General features: G+C 45.8%; 1 protein-coding gene and 1 non-coding gene across 4 annotated transcripts in view; both read right to left on the reverse strand.

Moving 5' to 3' along the window:
* KAT14 (lysine acetyltransferase 14) overlaps window positions 1–7,788 on the reverse strand; it is a 67,637-nt gene extending 59,849 nt beyond the window's left edge. For all 3 annotated transcript variants that reach the window (XM_060031322.2, XM_060031321.2, XM_060031320.2), the window contains exons 1-3: window positions 7,237–7,788; window positions 4,698–4,816; window positions 101–222 (exon numbers count right to left, since the gene is read on the reverse strand). In XM_060031322.2, the coding sequence (XP_059887305.1) occupies window positions 101–222; window positions 4,698–4,816; window positions 7,237–7,495 (500 nt within the window). In that variant the 5' untranslated portion in view covers window positions 7,496–7,788. The remainder of the gene's footprint in view (window positions 1–100; window positions 223–4,697; window positions 4,817–7,236) is intronic.
* Window positions 7,789–7,813: 25 nt separating this feature from the next.
* Window positions 7,814–11,227, reverse strand: LOC132437837 (uncharacterized). Its single transcript, XR_009522111.1, has 3 exons — window positions 10,862–11,227; window positions 9,363–9,546; window positions 7,814–7,946 (listed from the first exon to the last, which is right to left on the reverse strand). It is a non-coding gene; the product is annotated as an uncharacterized protein (transcript).
* Window positions 11,228–18,809: the final 7,582 nt, after the last annotated feature.

Here is an 18,809-nt window from a genome sequence, read left to right on the forward strand (position 1 = left end):
CTCTAATTCTCTAAAGGCCAGCATTAGGCTGTCTCAAGTCTCATATACTTTATTCTTTACATCTTCATTCAAGTATAAGATTTTTAAAAAATCACATTACCTATTCCCAAGCAAAAAAGTCCAATGTTTCTCAATGAAAGCGCAAATGTCTTCTTTCCACCGGAAATAGCCCTGACGCCCACTACCTTCCAGGGACAAGTTGTACATCGCCAGCATGACCACCTGAAACAGAAGCAGAATAGGCTGGGAGAAAAGCACAAACAGGGATGGTAAACTTCAGGGGGGAACGTGTGTTGTTTTATACTCTGAGTATGAATAGAGGGGGGAAAAGGAAGGATAATATCTTGGAATATTCTCAGGATAAAATTCTACTTCCTTTTTTGCTTTCCGCAGATGAGCATCACTGTTCCCCTTAATCACGTGCACTTGTTCCTCCCATGTTACATGTGCAAGGCTGCTGTGTGGTTGAACTGGTGAAGAGTAACTACTGCCCTAAGCAGCCCCCATCCCAGTTCCCCTCCACCACTCAAAGGCAGCGCTAAACACCGTGTTAACCAATGGCAGCAGGAGGCCACAGGGCCTGCTCCAGCCGGCATTTCTGACGGACAGTGCTGACCTTTGCTAAACATTCCAAGCATCACCCCTGCACATATACTCTTCTAAGCTCTTCAGAGGGCAGAAACAATAGACTCTCAGAATTTCAGAGCTGAAGTTAACATGAGGTACCATCCACTCTGGGTTTAGCCTTTCTCAGCTGTGGAAACTGTTCCTGAGATGAAATCAGAATAGACAAGGGGCAGGGATCTGAAAGGCCTGGCTGCCTGGCCCATCCTCAGAGAGGAGGACACCCCCAGCTCCACATCTAATCCAACTTTGTATTTAACAGATAATGAATTCACAGCCCCAAATGGGAAAGTACTTTGCAGAAATATGAATAACACAGTCTCACTGTAAAAGACTTCACTAAAAGAGAAAAAAGCAAAGAAGGAAGTGAAAATCATTTTAAATCCACCATCAAGAAATAATCCTTTTTAACATTTTCAGTGATTATCCTATTAGACATTTCTCTTCGCATCTAAACGCAATTTTGTAATCATAAATGGACAAGAAACTACACATGCTATTTAAAACCATGTTTTCAACCTAATAAAAGTAATGATTAATTTTGGGCCAGCGCAATTGAAAAGGGGGCAGAACCTACGAAGAGAATCCTTCCATAACTCTTCTTTCCATGAGGAGTAGCCCAAGGCTGTACAGGGTCTAACAGACTGCAGTTCACGTTCCCCGACATCGATGTTCACAGCCCCAAATCCCGATGGCCCAACAGGGAGACCTACAACCACACCCTCAAAGGGGCCTGGTGATTCTGATGCTCCTACCAAGTCTCAACTTCCCCCATCCTTAAACTTGTAAAATTTGCAGCCAGTCTGCCAATTAACCCCATGAACAGACTTTTCAAATCGTTCCACTCATTTTTGCATCAGGTCTGCATCAGCCAACAAACCTCTCCCTTTAAAGTTACTGTTCACAGGGAGTCGTTGTTTAATAGACACAGGATTTCACTTTGGGGAGATGAGCACTTTCTGGAGATGATGGTGGTGATGGTTGCAAAACAATGTGAATGTGCTTAATGCCACTGAACTGTATGCTTAAAGACGGTGGAAAGGGTAAGCTTTGTTATGTATATATACATTTTTATAAATTTATTTCTTTTTGGCTGCGTTGTGTCTTTGTTGCTGTGCACAGGCTTCCTCTAGTTGCCACAAGTGGGAGCTACTCTTCGCTGAGGTGCGTGGGCTTCTCATTGTGGTGGCTTCTCTTGCTGAAGAGCACGGGCTCTAGGCGTGCGGGCTTCAGTAGTTGTAGCACATGGGCTCAGTAGTAGTGGCTCGCGGGCTCTATAGCGCAGGCTCAGTAGTTGTGATAGGCTTAGCTGCTCCGCAGCATGTGGGATCTTCCCAGACCAGGGCTCAAACCCATGTCCCCTGCATTGGCAGGCGGATTCTTAACCACTGCGCCACCAGGGAAGCCCTGTTACATATATTTTACTACAATTTAAGAACGCTTTTGCTCAAGAAATACCTTAAGAAAAGGATGGAATGAGCTCTTCTGCCCACTCAGACTCCTAGAGTAACTTGGAAACGTGTATTCACTGTTAATCTCTGTGGTACAGACACAAGTGTGTTATTTCATTTCCAGTACTTTTTTTTTGGAAACATTTCATGACTTTAGAAAGTTAAAATTCACATACTTACTTGCAAATAACTTTTCCTATTATCACCATATTTACTGAGCAAACTAAAAATCCAATCATGAAGGACATGGTTTTCCCCCTTCTGGAATTTGTAATCTTAAAGAACGAATCCCAGTTGCGTTTCTGCTCTTATACCACCAGCCCAAGCTCATAGTAACAGGCTGGCCCTGGGAACCAGCACAGCTCCAAGGCCTTGCTCAGGCTGGCACAGCCCAGCGGGCACCTCCCAAGTATCTGCTGAAGAGCATGTAGAAAGATAATGAGCTTGTCTAGGACAAGAACGTAACAACTACCCTACTTGATAGCTTCCCTACTTTTCAGACTGTTGTTCACACATCACCGAGGAGGAGGACACAGAAAGTGTGTGGAAGGGGCCTTTTAGTCACCCCATTACTGTTGGCATTTTATAATATAAACAAGCATTTCTACTTATTTTGATAAATCAACAAAGTTTAAGATTTAAAACAAAGAAAACCCACATTCCAATTGGAATATGACATCAATAGTCTATTCCAGACCAACGGATCCTCTTTTAGCTCTTGCGCGAGAGAGACAGAGGGAGAGGGGGAGGGAGAGAGAGGGAGAGGGAGGGGGAGAGAGAGAGAGGGAGAGAGAGAGAGAGAGAGAGAGAAAGAGTGAGAGGGAGAGAGGGGGAGAGAGGGAGAGAGGGGGAGAGAGGGAGAGGGAGAGGGAGAGAGGGAGAGACAGGGAGAAAGGGAGGGGGAGAGAGAGAGAAAGAAAAAGAGATGCAACTAGAAACAATGGGCAGTAGTTTTCCAAGAACCAGATATGTCTGGTCCCAGTTTTCACTTCATTATCCCAGGGTATTTATTATCCATATGTCTTTTGGAAGTGAAAAAATAATTTTCAAGAAATGTTAGTCTGATTAAATAAGCAAATTGAGGGCTTCCCTGTGGCGCAGTGGTTGAGAGTCTGCCTGCCAATGCAGGGGACACGGGTTCGTGCCCTGGTCCGGGAAGATCCCACATGCCGCGGAGCGGCTGGGCCCGTGAGCCATGGCCGCTGATCCTGCGCGTCCAGAGCCTGTGCTCCGCAACGGGAGAGGCCACAGCAGGGAAAGGCTCGGGTACCGCCAAAAAAAAAAAAAAAAAAAGCAAATTGAGCCAATACTGCCAATATATCGAGCAATATAATCAAAAGCCACTTTTTCTTTTAAAAAGAATCTCCACAGAAAACTACATAGTCTTGAAAGTAACAAATTACATACATCTGCTCTTCTTCCATTTTACAATTTTCTGAGAAGCTACCTGCAGGCCAAATGCAAATCTGCCTACGTGTGCACACATGCAGAATAATCTACTAATATTAATCTGACCTTGCCTAGACACAGTATCCCATGCACACTTTTTAAAAAATCCCAGTTAGAATACTCATGAGACTGTATCCTCAATACAAACTTCCGTTCATTTTCTACTTACATATTTTCAGGCAAGTCCAAAAAGGCTCCCTAAGATCACCACTGACAGATTTCAACAGATGTCCTAATAAAGCACTGATAATTACACGATAGCCTCTGGCTGCGAACACAGCTACAATTTACAAGGAACACCCTAAGTGCCTTGGAGGGTACAACCTAAAATCTTTCTCATTACCCTGTTTATTTCCTTCACAGCAAAAAGTGCTAGGGGTAATTAACTTGTTTATTTGTCTGCCTATCATCTAAAATAAATGTCTACTGCCTGGGGCTAGGGTCTTGGCTGTCTCACTCACCACCAAGAAACAGCTAGAAGGATCAGCTGGTCTCGAGGAGATTCTACTCTCCAGGCCTAGAACAGTGCCTGGTTCATCATGTGCACTCAATATTTGTCAAATGAATAAACATAAAAACTGAGTGAGTGATGTCTAATACATTTTTAGAACTTAAAGACTGCATATAACATTGGTGCCTTGTTATAAACATATTAATATAAAAACAAAACCCAAAAAATTAATACAACCTGGAGATCAGTTAAAAGATACTGTTCGGGCTATAGTTGGCTGGGATTACAGTGACCATCTTTACTTTTTTTTTAAATTTAAGTACAGTTGCTCTACAATATACAATTAGTTGCTAGTTTCAGGTGTGCAGCATATTGATTCAGCATCTTTATATTTTTTAGAATGGTTTTATTTTTCTAAAATTAGCTACTAAAAAAATGTGAACCTCTTCGATTAAAATCAGAGTTTGGTATTATGTATAAATGAAACCGTGGGTGGGATTTTCAGAATCTCAAACCCAATTCACTAAGTTGGCAGTATTTTTACAAAGAACTCCTTTCTCCACACATTCAGTATGATTTTCATTGTGAAATAAAGTGACCCTCAAAACAACTCAGAAGCTCATATGTAGGTTCCTCATTCCCTAGTTACTTATTCCAATAAATTTCGCAGGGTGGGGGCGGGGACCAACCCCATGAATTCTAGAGAAAGAGCTTTAACTCACTTGCTGCCATGTCAGCTTCAGCCGCTCATACCGCTCCTTGCCATCTTCAGAGCAATCAGAACAAGTAAACCTAAAAAAATTATCGCCCTTAAGGTAACTGAGCTGTTCCCTCAGTTGACCTAGGAGGAAAACAAAAAGGCACATCACAGGTGGATCTAGAACAGAGGTAACCCAAAGTTTTCATCAATCTACCAGCCATTTCCCAAATTTCCCAGGCTGTGTTTTTCCTTTTCTTTCAGTCAGCCTGTGAGGGCAGGATGGGGATGGAGAAGGGAGTAGAGAAGGTTTTTATTCTAACATCAAGTGCATGCCCACGAAGATCGCTCTGTGGTCCCCGGACCTTCAGAAGAGACACTGTTAAGGCAGGTAGGATTGTTCTCACTGGCTGTTCCAACTGTTAACATTCCCGACCCCTACAGGAGGTCTCCTCACACATTCTTCCAAGAAAACATCTGAGCTCCCACTGTGCCACTGGGCTAGGAACCAGGAACACAACACCTGAGACATACGCGGTGCTGGCTCTCAGAGGCTTACTGATGTGGTGAGGGCTACAGAGGAGAGAGTAGGTAATCACAGCAGCACAGAGGCTCTCCACCTGGACTGTGTATCAGAACCACCCAGGAAGTTTTGTGTTTTAAATATGCCCAGGTCGGGGGCTTCCCTGGTGGCGCAGTGGTTCAGAGTCCGCCTGCCGATGCAGGGGACACGGGTTCGTGCCCCGGTCCGGGAGGATCCCATATGCCACGGAGTGGCTGGGCCCGTGATTCATGGCCGCTGAGCCTGCGCATCAGGAGCCTGTGCTCCACAACGAGAGAGGCCACAACAGTGAGAGGCCTGCGTACCACAATAAAACATTTTTAAAAATTAAAAAAAAAAAAAAAAAAAAAGCCCGGGTCTATCCCCCGCAAAATAAATCAACCTCTGGAAGCAGAGCATTTTCTGAAGTTCCCCAGCTGATGCTGATGCTCTGGGAGACATGGAAACCCTGGAGAGGGATGTGATGGGTGCTGTGGGGCAACGTGAGAGCACATAAAAGAGGTGCCCACCCACATGAGGAAGACAGCAGCGCTAGAAAAAGTGGGGTGGACGGGGGCCTGAAGGATGGCTAGAATTGGCACGTGAAGAGGTGTTTGTGTGTGGGGCGGGGAGTATAGAGGCTGTGGAGACACGTGTTCCACAGAGGAAATTTACATGCACAAAGTCCTAGGGATAAGAAAGAAGCTTGGGCTTCCCTCGTGATGCAGCGGTTAAGAATCCGCCTGTCAACGCAGGGGACACGGGTTCGAGCACTGGTCTGGGAAGATTCCACATGCCGTGGAGCAACTAAGCCCGTGCGCCACAACTACTGATCCTGCGTTCTAGAGCCCATGCTCCGCAACAAGAGAAGCCACCACAATGAGAAGCTCTTGCACTGCAATGAAGAGTAGACCCCACTCACCACAACTAGAGAAAACCAGCGTGCAGCAACAAAGACCCAACGCAGCCAAAAATAAATAAATAAAATAAATTTATAAAAAAAAGAACGAACTGCTTGTGGAGAAGGAAAAGCTCACCCTAACTGCAAAGCTCTGTTTCCATGTGGGGATACGAGGGCACGAAGGAGAAAGGCTGGAGCAGTTAGCAGGGGCCCCAGGAGGCAGAGCATTTACAGCACAGGCTGTGAGGATGGGGGAAAGCCACCCAGGCTTTCAGGCAGAACCCTGAATCTATAAGCAGAGACAGCTGGAAAGCAAAAACTAGTTAACTTATAATAAATTTTAGGTTTGCTTTCTGTGAAAATGGTGTTAATTTATTAATAATAACTATGAATCCATCTTAAAAACACCTCCACATACCAGAAAATGACCCAGTTCACAACAATATATATACATATACACATACGTAAATTTCTCTGACCTAGTTACAAATTCTATTACACAGAGTATTCCTCTAGTACATACATCTTTACTACTCTCCACGTAATGGAAACATCCTGTTTTGGTTAAGAGGCCTGATGACTGGCAAAGCACCTTATTGCGTGTATCTACGGCCAGCAGATCAAGGAGGCCAGCAAGGAGAAAACACGAATGGCCCTAGAAAAAGGCATAATACATATTTAATCGCCTAATTCCGACCTTATATCAACATACTATAGCAGTTGTTTTCCATGTAAGTTAGACACTACCAGAGTTATGTTTATGTGTCTGAAGTTTAGCTCTACACTGGGCCTAGAATTTGGCCCCAAAACCACAATAATGTGACCCTGATAGAAAAATGTGGCTAATTCTTTAAGGAACACAGAATTTCCAATTTTCTAATTTTTATTTGGGTTACAAGTGAGAACGTTAATTTAACAACGTGATAGAGGTTGGCAGTAATATATATTAGTACAAATGTGTTTATGTTTTATATAAATTTGCAGTTAATCAACTACACTAATAATAAATATAGGAGTTATCTTTTTATTTGGGTCTCTTTCACATTCATGTTTCTCTCACAGGTTAGAAAAACAAACCTTCCTGCAGGAATTGACAAAGGAAAGGAAAGGAGAAGCGCTTACTGGCTGGGATCCACTTCTGGCACTTGTCGCAGAAGTAGGACAGCTGCTCCTCCATCCACGACACGTCCCCTTCATCACTGTTTAGGGAGTCCCCGCTCTGGTCGTGAGACAAGTCCACAGACGCCTGGTCCTCTGACTCGACGATCAGCAGAGTCTCCCCCTCCACCTCCCCCTCCTCCAGCCCCTCCGAGGTGGACGTTCTTGTGGCTTCATCGTCGTGCCGACTGATCAAACTGCTCAGATGGATGTTACTCTCCATCCCTCCCGGCTTGCAGGTTCAGTGCTCTCGGGAACAATCTCAGTTTCTGGACACTAAGTTTGAAGGGGCTCCTTGCTGACCACACAAACACACTCTCAGAAGAGCATCTGCCTGACTCTACTCAGACACAAGGGGCACTTAAAGCAATTATTTAGAATATACGATCCATCGTCCTTTTTCTGATCAAGTTTAAAAGGACGGTGACCACAAAAAGGCTGAAGATCGCACTAAGCTGTTCTCCATCAACACTCACACACACTTAACGCTGTCTGTTCCATCAATATCTCACACGCATTTCAAGTCACGTTTTTTGAGATCCTTTTGCCAACACCATCTTCTCTCTTTCTGCTTCAAGTTGCTCAGTCAGAAGAATCTGTTCTCCCAAAAGACGAATATTTTCTTTTTTCCGATTTTGCCTCTCAATGTCTCTGATCACTCCGTCACGAAGCCTCTAAAAATGTTAAGAAACAGATTTTAGTGAAACTCAGAACAGGTGGTTCCCTTCCTTGTGTCATTCAAGTCCTAAAATCAGTGTTACCAAAATACACTTAAAACTCTTAGATTCCAAGTACTCAATTTCTATTTTAACTTTCTGTGTAGATGTAAATGTAATAAACCATCAAATTAACTTGGTAGCGTGATAGTATTATTACAGACCTCTTATCATACTTTAAGAAATTTTGCATCATTTAATATAAAAATGGGAAATTACAATTAAAAAAGAAAAACTGCCACTATGCTGAATTTTAAAAGTTTAGTTAATATATGGTGCTTTAAAAACTCGATAAGGGACTTCCCTGGCGGTCCAGTGGTTAGGACTCCGCACTTCCACTTCAAGGGGCATGGACACTATCCCTGGTCAAGGAACTAAGATCCTGCAAGCAACGGCTCAGCCAAAAAAAAGAAAAAACAAGTTGATGAGAGTTACTTGAGTAACTGTGAACTACATTCCTGTTAGCAATTGTCCTAATTGAATAATAAACACCCAAGAAAGAAAATTACTAAAATTTGAACAAACTGTAAGGATGCAAGAAAGTAAAGAACTTGGCTTCTTCTATTATGTACAGAGAAAAGGTAAAAATTACAATTACATAATGGGGAGAGAAGGGGAAAAAGAACGCTACCAGCAGAGAAAAACATAACGGCCCATTGATGGTCGTTACTTTGATAAACACTAAAGACATGTAGAAAATTCCAGAATATGGACCTGGCATCTAAGATGAGACTTTCTGAAGCATCAATCCAGTCATTACTAATAACTTACACTTTACAGGTCATAAAATACTCTAATAACTTAACAGTGGCCTTGTGAGGCAGAATAATGGGGGCAGGGCCTGGGTAGCGTTTTTTTAATTACTATTATGTCTATTTTAACAACTCACCAAGTACCTACTTGCTGGCCCTCCTCCAGGCCTAGGGCTCCAGTCCCCATTACAGGGGAAGCTAGGTAATTTAAGAGTCCTGGGACTGATAACACAACGGAAAACCAACTGTCCTGAACCCTGTACCCCTGACAAGATCTCCATGCAGAATCGGAGGCTCTCATTCCACTCCTCCCTCCCCAGCTCATCCTCTCCTGTGCTTCTTCCATCAGGACACACCTACACACGCCACCCAAGCCCCAAAGCCCACACCGTCCACACCTGCTCTGAGGTCCTCCCCTCCTTTCTCAGGGACTTTAGCACTGGGCTTGGGATCTTGCTCTCCATCCAGCATTCGCTAGTTTCCTCCAGGTTTCAAAGTCTGTGCCGACTGCCTCGCACATCCCTCCTGCAACTTCCACTTGACTACCTTACTAATAAGCACCGAGACCTCTTCACCATCACAATTCTAACACCTAGAACGCGGCTCCCCCTGTAGTACTCACTGCTGGTTTTGTTGGGCTCCTGTGATGATCAAGGCTGATGTATGTAAAGTGCTTAGAACAGCGCCTGGTATGTGGCAGTCAGTCAGGAAACAATGGGGGACAACAGTCATCGTTTTAGTTCTTGCTTCCTTGAACCTTCCAACACACCCACTGTGTCAAACATTTGTCCTCCTCTTTCCCGCTGCTAGAAAGTAACCCCGCAATGAATAATTGGACATAAACCACACACAGGTTATTCCGGTCAATCTCAACCTCTAACTTCCAAATACATAAACCTTACACTTGTCCCATTCTGACAGTGGTTCTCAACCCTGGCTGCATGTTAGAATCCCTGGGTCACTTTTAAAGCGTACCTAAGTGGGATCCGCATCCCCAAGAGATTCTGATTCAATAGGTCAGGAGCAGGGCCCAGGCTGCTACCTGGTAAAAACTTCCAGGAACAGTCGCACGTGTAGCTGGAGGTCAGAACCAAGCTTTCACCCAGCCGTACTCCATACTCGGAAAATCCCTGCTCGCTGACCTCAGAGCTACATCTGACATAGCATCTTCTACCCTATCTCAAATTTTCTCCAGCCACCAGCTTTTCCTTCTTAGAGAAGAAAATCTCCCGCTTCTGTTCCAAAAGCTAACCCCTTAGAACGACTACATTAATCCCAATCTCTAATCTCTTCCGCGCCCTGTCACCATTAATCATTTCATTCCCTCCCCTAAAATCTTGTATCATCACAGGCTTCCTCTCCTCTGATTTCCAGAGTGTGAACACAGGACAAAGGCCTCACCTGCTGCATCTCTGCACCCCAAGCACCCGGCGCGGTCCCACGCAGACAAGCCTGTTTACAGTGACTTACCCAGCGGCCTGCGTCCACCCCGGGCCAACCGGGCTCCACCGCACCCCTCCCCCCCACACACACACCCCGGCTGCCCCCGCTCGCGCTCTGCCTTCGCCCCCGGAGCAGCTGCGCGTATTCATCTCTGCTTCCCGACGCGCCCGGGGCGGAGCGTGGCGCACGGGGGCCCGGCAGTAACGTCAGCCGATGGGAAAAGGAAGAAAATAAGACTGAGAGACACAGCAAGACTGACAGGCCCCTGAGCGGTCAAGTCAAGGATGTCTCCCCACATAAAACCACCGGAAAGAGAAAAATTGGAGGCCGCTATCTCTATCGTCCCCAGAATCTAGTTTCCATAGCAAACTGTTCCTTAAGAAGGAAAAACTCACCCCCCATACAAGTATATCTCCCAATTCCCGAAAGCGAGAGGCGGGGGAAGCCTCACCAGCGCTTCGACACCCGCGGGGCGGGGGCGGGGGCGGGGCCGGCCCAGAGCACCGGGGACCACCGCCCCCACTTCCCGGATGCCCCAGGGAGCGGTCTCCCCGCCTCGGGGGAGGCGGGAGGAGAGAAAGGAAAGGCGAGGAGGAAGCGGCGCCACGCGGAGCCGGACCCCAGGCCCCAGGCCTCCGCCGCCGCGCGGGCCCGAAGGCGCGGGCACGTGACATCTACCTGCTGGTCCTGCCGCTGCTTCATATGCACGCCCGCCACGGTGGCCGCCGTCAGCACCACCGAGAGGCCCAGCACCACCTTCGAGCTCCCCGACATTCCAGCGCCGGCCGCCGCGGCCTCCGCTCCCCGTGCCCCAGGCCCAGAGCCGCCGCCGAGCGCGCGCCGTTGCCGGGGCGGGCCAGGCTCGACCCCTCGAGCGCAGAGCCCCAGCTGCCGCCAGGCGCGAGCAGTCGAGAGCCGAGCGCCGAGCAACACTCAGGTTCCGCGGAAGGCGCGGCTTCCGGTAGGGCCTAGGAATCGCAGGCATCCCCTCCCTGCCCTGCGGGCGGGCGGGTAATAACACTTCCAAGAGCCCCGGCCCAGAGCTGGCCCCAGCACCACCCAAGGCGGGGTTCCAGGCCTGAGCCCTCTCAGTTCATCACCCGCCTCCTACGGCGGGAGAGTCCGGGGGGCGGGATGCCGGACCCGGTACCTTGCGGACCCTTGACCGCGCGCGTCCCTTCGGAGCGCGGGGCTGCCTCGCTCAATGCCAGCCTCACCAAACGCAGCCCTCGTTGCCCCTTCGGTGGGGAGATGTCAGGAGATGGAGTTTTTCTCGTTAGATGCTGTAGACACGGTCACCTGCTTTCACCTTGACGCTGTGGGGTGGCGGGTCAGGTCTGGTTTTTCTTGACATCAAAAAGTCTTCTGGCTACAGAGCAAGCTCTCTGGGCAGCGGCACGTCTTCGGCTGCTGGCACGAAAGGCGCTGTCCCCTTGTCGCCCAGGTAATCCTTGTGGCATCCCTTCTACACCTAGTTCCCGCACTCAGTTGCGCGAAATGATCGAGCGAAGCAGAGCGTCGAGAACCGCCGCAGAAGGTACTGTGCAAGGTGCACACAGAGGTTGGGCTTTCCAGTGAAAAGGTATTATCATCAAGTCATTCTTTCCCACTAGAATTCCCAAAGGACAAACTTCCTCCTAGGCAAGCAACTGTGGACGCTGTTGATTTGGGCTGAGTCTCCGTTAGCCTCACCCCAGGGCTTCTTCGACATTGATCTCTGTAGTGCCTTGCTGTTCCATCGTCTGTTGTGAGAGCGTCAATGGCTTGAGATGAGTGTTGCTCTCAAGAAATGTAATAAGAAAACAGCTTGTTTTCTTGAAATGTATTGTTATTCTACTTTTTTAAATCCCTTATGGGGGGACTTCCCTGGTGGTCCAGTGGTTAAGAATCCGCCTTCCAACGCAGGGAACATGGGTTCATATCCCTGGTCGGGGAACTAAGATCCCACTTGCCAGGGGGCAACTAAGCCCGTGTGCTGCAACTACTGAGCCTTTGTGCCACAACTAGAGAGAAGCCCACCTGTGCACTCTGGAGCCCACACACCACAACTAGAGAGAAGTCCGTGCTCCGCAACGAAAGATCCCTCATGCCGCAACAAAGATCCTGCATGCCGCAACTAAGACCCAATACAGCCAAATAAATAAAATTTAAAAAATAAAATAAAATCCGTTATGGGGAATACTCTGGCGGCCCAGTGGTTAGGATTTGCGTTTTCACTGCCAGGGCCCGGATTCATTCCCTGGATGGGGAACTAAAATCCCACAAGCGGGCTTCCCTGGTGGCGCGGTGGTTGGGAGTCCGCCTGCCGGTGCAGGGGACGTGGGTTCGTGCCCCGGTCCGGGAGGATCCCACGTGCCGCGGAGCGGCTGGGCCTGTGAGCCATGGCCGCCGAGCCTGCGCGTCCGGAGCCTGTGCTCTGCAACGGGAGAGGCCACAACAGTGAGAGGCCCGCGTACGGCAAAAAAAAAAAAAAACCACCTTAAAATCCCACAAGCTACCAGTCACCACCCAAAAAGAAAAAAAAATCCTTTATGTGTTAACGGTGTCAAATTCAGAAATGGATTATCTGTTTAACTATTTGTAAACCTAAGCAGGATGTTCTCTGTGATTATTGTCACATAAATTACAGAGTTGTGAGAGTGACTGCACATCATCAAACACTGAAACCAAAATTTTTTTTCATTAAACAATTTCCATCTAGTCTCAATATATTTTTAAGTGTGTCCAGGATGTTTGAATAAAAACAGTTTTCTGAGACAACTTGAAGAGTTTCTACCAATGAATACATTTTCAAAAAGGAAAGTCCAGACTTGCTGTTTGGCTCATTTTTTCCCCCAACAGACTCTGAAATTACCAGGAGCAGTAGGTTCAAGGCAGCCCCCATCCCTCACGCAGCTGAACACCTGGAAGGAAGACAGACTGGTATCAAATAAACACAATAAAAAAGACAGGGAGACAGGTGATTGTTATCAGTCAAGTAGCAGTTCTTATATTCTGTGTGTTTGTGTCTCCCTCAAATTCTTATGTTGAAATCATAATTCCCAACGGGATGGTATTAAGAGGTGGCACCTTTAGAAGGCAATTAGGTTTAGATGAAGTCATGAGGGTGGGGCCCCCATGAGGGGGTTAGTGTCCTTATAAGAAGGAAAAGAGACTAGACACACAAACAGATGGCACCTGCAAACCAGGAAGAGACCCTCACTAGAACCTGACCAGGCAGGCACCCTGATCTCAGACTTCCCAGCCTCAGAAACTGTGAGAAATAAATGTCTGTTGTTTAAGCTGCCCAGTCTATGGTATTTTTGTTATAGCAGCCCAAGCTGACTAAGACAGCAATTATCTGTTCCCCAAAGTTAAGTGCAGGTGTGGATCTACTGCTCCAGAGTCAGCATCACCTGACACAGGAGAAGGTTCAAGACCCAGATCTCTGTCAGGACCTTCCAGCACTCTGGGAGCCAGGTGCCAGCTTGTCTTGAGTTCTTCACTCCCTTCCTCTCTGTGGTAAATCATCACTAATGCCTACTCAACGGAAAAGTCCTGCTTAACCACTGCAGACTCTGCGTGAGAGGTGGTCCTGAAGTAATCACAGAAATAAGTACAGGCAGAGCTTCTACTATAGGGTGGAAGATTTAAAATTGAGGCCCACGCACCCACAGGGAGGGTGAGAAGAGTCACTTCATGATGTGCAAACCCTCAGCACGTTCAGGCACCATGCACATTTTAAAGCTGTTTATCCTTGGACCAGCATCTCCTCACTTGCTCCACCCCCCAGCCCCTAGCAACCACCATTCTACTCTCTGCTTCTGTGACTTTGACATTTTTAGATTCCACATATAAGTGAGAGCGTACTGTCTTTCTGTGTCCAGCTTATTTCACTTAGCATAATAAAACGTCCTCCCGGATTTCCTTCTTTTTTATGGCTGAATAATATCTCGTTGTATACATATCCCACACCTTCTTTATCCATTCATCTGTCAGTGGATACTTAGGTTGTTTTCATATCTTGGCTATTTTGAATAATGTTTCAATGAATGTGGGGATGCAGATACTCTTCGAGATCCTGATTTCATTTTCTTTGGATTTATACCCAACCGTGGGGTTGCTGGATCATACAGTAGTTCTACTTAATTTTTTGAGGAACCTCCATACTATTTTCCACAATGGCTGTACCAACTTACTTTCCTACCAATCAGTGCGCAAGGGTTCCCTTTCTCCACATCCTCACTAACGCTTGTTATCTCTTATCTTTTTGGTTTTTTGTTTTTGTTTTTCTTGGCCGAGCCACTGAGCTTGCAGGGATCATAGTTCCCCAACCAGGGATTGAACCCCGGGCCCCAGCATTGAAAATGTGGAGTCTTAACCACTGAACTGCCAGGGAATTCTCTTAGCTTTTTGATAATAGCCATTCTAACAGGTGTCTGTGATATCTCATTGTGGTTTTGATTTGCGTTTCCCTGATGGTTACTGATGTTGAATACCTTTTCATGGGCCTGTTGACCATTTCAATTATAAGATAAATAAATTCTGGGGATCTAATGTACACAGTGGTGACTATAGTTAAAAATAGTTAAAAATACTTGTATACTGGAAATTTGCTAGGAGAGTAGATCTTAAGTATTCTCACCACACACAGAAAAGGTAAACTATGTGAAGTGATGGATGTGCTAATTACCTTGATTGTAGTCATCATTTCACAATGTATATCAAATCATCACAGTGTACACCTTAAGCATGTACAATTTTTATTTGTAAGTATACCTCAATAAAGTTGGGGAAAAAAGAAATTTTAGAAAAAATTTTAAGGACCAAGAAGAAAAATAAATTATGTACATACACACACATATACACACTCAAAAAAGAGAGAAATGTAGCATTGACACCCGATACAACACAGATGAATATTGATATCTGAAACCCATTATGCTAAGTAAAAGAAGCTAGTCACAAAAGACCAGGTATTGTATGATCCCATTTATATAAAATGTCCAGCACAGGCAAATCCATAGAAACAGAAAGTAGATTACTGGTTGCCAAGGGCAGGGGGTGTTGGAAGGTGGGGAGTGACTGCTAATGAGTTCTTTTTGGGGAGATGAAATGTTCTAGAATTAGATCATGGTGATGGGTTCACAGCTCTGTAAATCTACTAAACCACTGAATTGTACACTTTAAAAGGGTAAACGTCAAGGTATGTTAATTACTATTTCAATAAAGTTGTTAAAAGAAGGTGAAAAAACATAAAGCCGTTTATATGTATCAACTTATTTCATCTTCACAGTAGGTGCTATTATTATCCCCATTTTACAGATGAGGCAACTGAGGCACAGAGCAGTAGGTAACTTGCCCAGGGTCCACAGCCTGAAAGTTACAGAGCGACCTAATTGGTTTTTTGTTTTGTTTTCAAAAGACATAAAAGATTAAACTCACCTGGTTTAAAAGTTTAAAACAGAGAACATATATCTTCGGTGGATAGGGAAAATGTGTATATGTAGAATCTTCCAATTCCATACTTCAGCTACTTAAAGAAAGGGAGGAGTGGAAAGAAAGGGAGGCCGCTAAGAATGGACACACAGGTGATCTGTAGGTCCTGAGGTCATAGCATTGGCCTCTCGGGATGTTCACCTGACTTCTGTGCCCCGTTCACATGGGCCTCTGGGGTTCAGTTTTCAGGTCTCCCATTCCTCCCTTTGCAGGAGCCTGCAGTCCTCCAGCGGGATGTTGTTCTCAGAAGGTGGCATCTGTGAGCGGAGCTCTACAGCAGCAAAGGGCTTCTGGCTTCAGTGGGGACAGTCCCTGACCTCTTGGGGCCTCGGTTTCCCCCTCTGTACTGTGGGGATGATGATATGCCTGCTGCCTCCTGGGCTTGCTGGTTGAGAGGAGGAATCAGCAGCGTGAGTGCACCAAGCCAGGTGTGGGGCGGTGATGCCTGCCGCGCCCCGGCCAGTGAGCCTTCAGTGGTCCCCCAGGAGTCGTGAGACGGGGAGCCCCCTCGGCCTGGGGGGAGGGGAATCCTTGTCTTTGCATCCTCAGGAAAAGTCTGTTCATTTGCAGCTCGGAGGGCATTTCGGTGACATCCCAGCTGGCTGCAGCGGGAGCGCTCTCGCCCTGCTTGCCCAAACTGTGCATTAGAGTTTCGTGGTTTCAAAATACTTGGTGTGGCTGAGCTCTTTTGGATTCAAAATCCAGTCACATAGTCAGAGAAAAACATCAGCGTTACTGGTTGTTAATGGAAGAAAAGAGCTGTTAAATGTAACAGCTTTAAATGTAACTTTGACTGCTGTGAATTTATGAATCATTGTTAAAAAATAATGGCTTTAACTAACAATATCACATGTTGGCAAAGACATAGAACAGGTGGAACGCTCTGTACTCCCGGTAGGAGTGTCTGTTGGAACCACTTCAGCTGAATGTGCTGGAGCTGAACAGGTGCGAACCTGGTGACCCAGAAACTTCAGCGCCAGATGGAGGCCCTGCAGAACTGCTACGTGTGTGCACCTGAACACACGTGCAAGCATATCTGCTTGCAGATATAATATAAATATAAATCCCACTTGCACAAGTCAGCACAGTGGTTACTTTGAGAGGAGGGGGCGGGGCGGGGGGGGCACGGCGGGAGAGTATCTACTGGGAGAATGGGGTGTGAATGGGGCTTCTGGGATGCTGATGTCATTCTGTTTCCTGATCTGGGTGTTGCTACTGGGTATCCGTGAAGATTAATCAAGTGGTACATGGATTCTGTGCTCATACCTATATGCATGACCTACTGCTATACAAAATCTTACATAAAATTATGAATGGCTTCACATTTTATCACCACTTCTTGCACCAAGAAAGTTTTTTCTCCATGATGACTATCAAGGATTGAAAATATCATATTAAGTGAAGTAAGTCAGATAAAGACAAATATATGATATCACTTATATGTGGAATTTTTTAAAAATGATACAAATGAACTTATTTGCAAAACAGAAATAAACTCACAGACATAGAAAACAAACTTATCGTTACCAAAAGGGATGGGGTGGGGGAGATAAATTAGGAGTTTGGGATTAACATGTATGCAGTACTATGCACTATGTACCAAATAAAATAGGTAAAGAAGGACCTACCGTATAGCTATATATATATATATAACTGAATCACTTTGTTATATACTTGAAACTAACACAACATTGTAAATTAACTATGCTTAAAAAAATTGAAGAGATTATCATTTAAAATGTCTGAATCAGGGGGCTTCCTTGGTGGCTCAGTGGTTGAGAATCTGCCTGCTGATTCAGGGGACACGGGTTCGAGTCCTGGTCTGGGAAGATCCCACATTCCGCGGAGCAACTGGGCCCGTGAGCCACAACTACTGAGCCTGCACGTCTGGAGCCTGTGCTCCGCAACAAGAGTGGCCACGATAGTGAGAGGCCCGCTCACCATGATGAAGAGTGGCCCCCGCTTGCCGAAACTGGAGAAAGCCCTCGCACAGAAACGAAGACCCAACACAGCCAAAAATAAATAAATAATAATTAAAAATAAATAAATAAACAAATAGCTAAGGAATTAAAAAAAAATGTCTGAATCAGGAATTGTGTGCAGACATTTTAAACATAAAACTTGATATAAAAAAGTTAGATGCAGGGAAGCATGCTCTAGTTTTTCATTTTTAAAAAAATCACAGAATTGTTATCAATTTATATCTACCCAATACTTTGTTTTTATTATTTTTCCAATAATTTATAGTATGAGAGATTTTTGTTTTTATTTTTTATATCAGTAAATAAAATGTAATTAATTATTATCCACAAAGCTCCATTTAGAATTATCTAAGCTCCCTCAAGTTGATTCCAGTGAGATGCACAAATATCCTTTGTTTAAATGTTTATCAGGATGGGACAAAGATTAGGAAGCATGGCTAATTTAACACAATTTGCTTTGTAGACAGAACTTCAGAACCTTGTGTATCTGCCCTTATTCTAGTATCCCGGTTATCCAGTGATCATGTCAGCTCCCACCTTTTTCAGCTTTGGACTGACCCAGATGTGCCCAGAGTGACCACTGCTCTCCTGGAGGGGACAGCGGTGCTCCATTCACAGCTCCTGTCCCTTTAAAGTCAGCTCTGATTAGAGCTGGAGAAGAGGCTGGTGGTGACATGCATACCTCAGGAGCTCAGGTGCTCTGGAAGCCCGGGAGCTGCAGGCTCCCGCACCCTTGCTGAGTTGTTTTCAAACCTTGAAGTCCCTTTGAAATTGATTGCTTGCGTGATACTTCTTGCTAAGTAAAACCACTGGGAGACCTAACCAATGCCATCAGATTGAACTTATTTTCTAAGACAAAAATATGACTCTGACCTTCTTAAAAACCTCTCAGTGGCCCCCCAGTCCTATAGGATAAAGCCCCAAACTCTTTAGAATAGCATACTACCCTCTGCACTCCCCTGCAGTCTCTGCAAAGTAAGAGGAAACATCAAAAAGAAGGACAGTTGGAGACCAGCGGCTTGGAGAAGAACCACGCAATGGAGACTAAGTGGCAGGGGGTACAGTCATCTCCCTGTGTTTGAACAATGTGGTCACCCAGTGCTTGTTCCACCTGCACTCACACAAGGGCGGGATTTGAAAAAATGCTTTCACCACTGAGTGTGTAA

This window comes from Delphinus delphis, chromosome 15 (genome assembly GCF_949987515.2).
Source record: "Delphinus delphis chromosome 15, mDelDel1.2, whole genome shotgun sequence".
Taxonomy (NCBI): domain Eukaryota; kingdom Metazoa; phylum Chordata; class Mammalia; order Artiodactyla; family Delphinidae; genus Delphinus; species Delphinus delphis.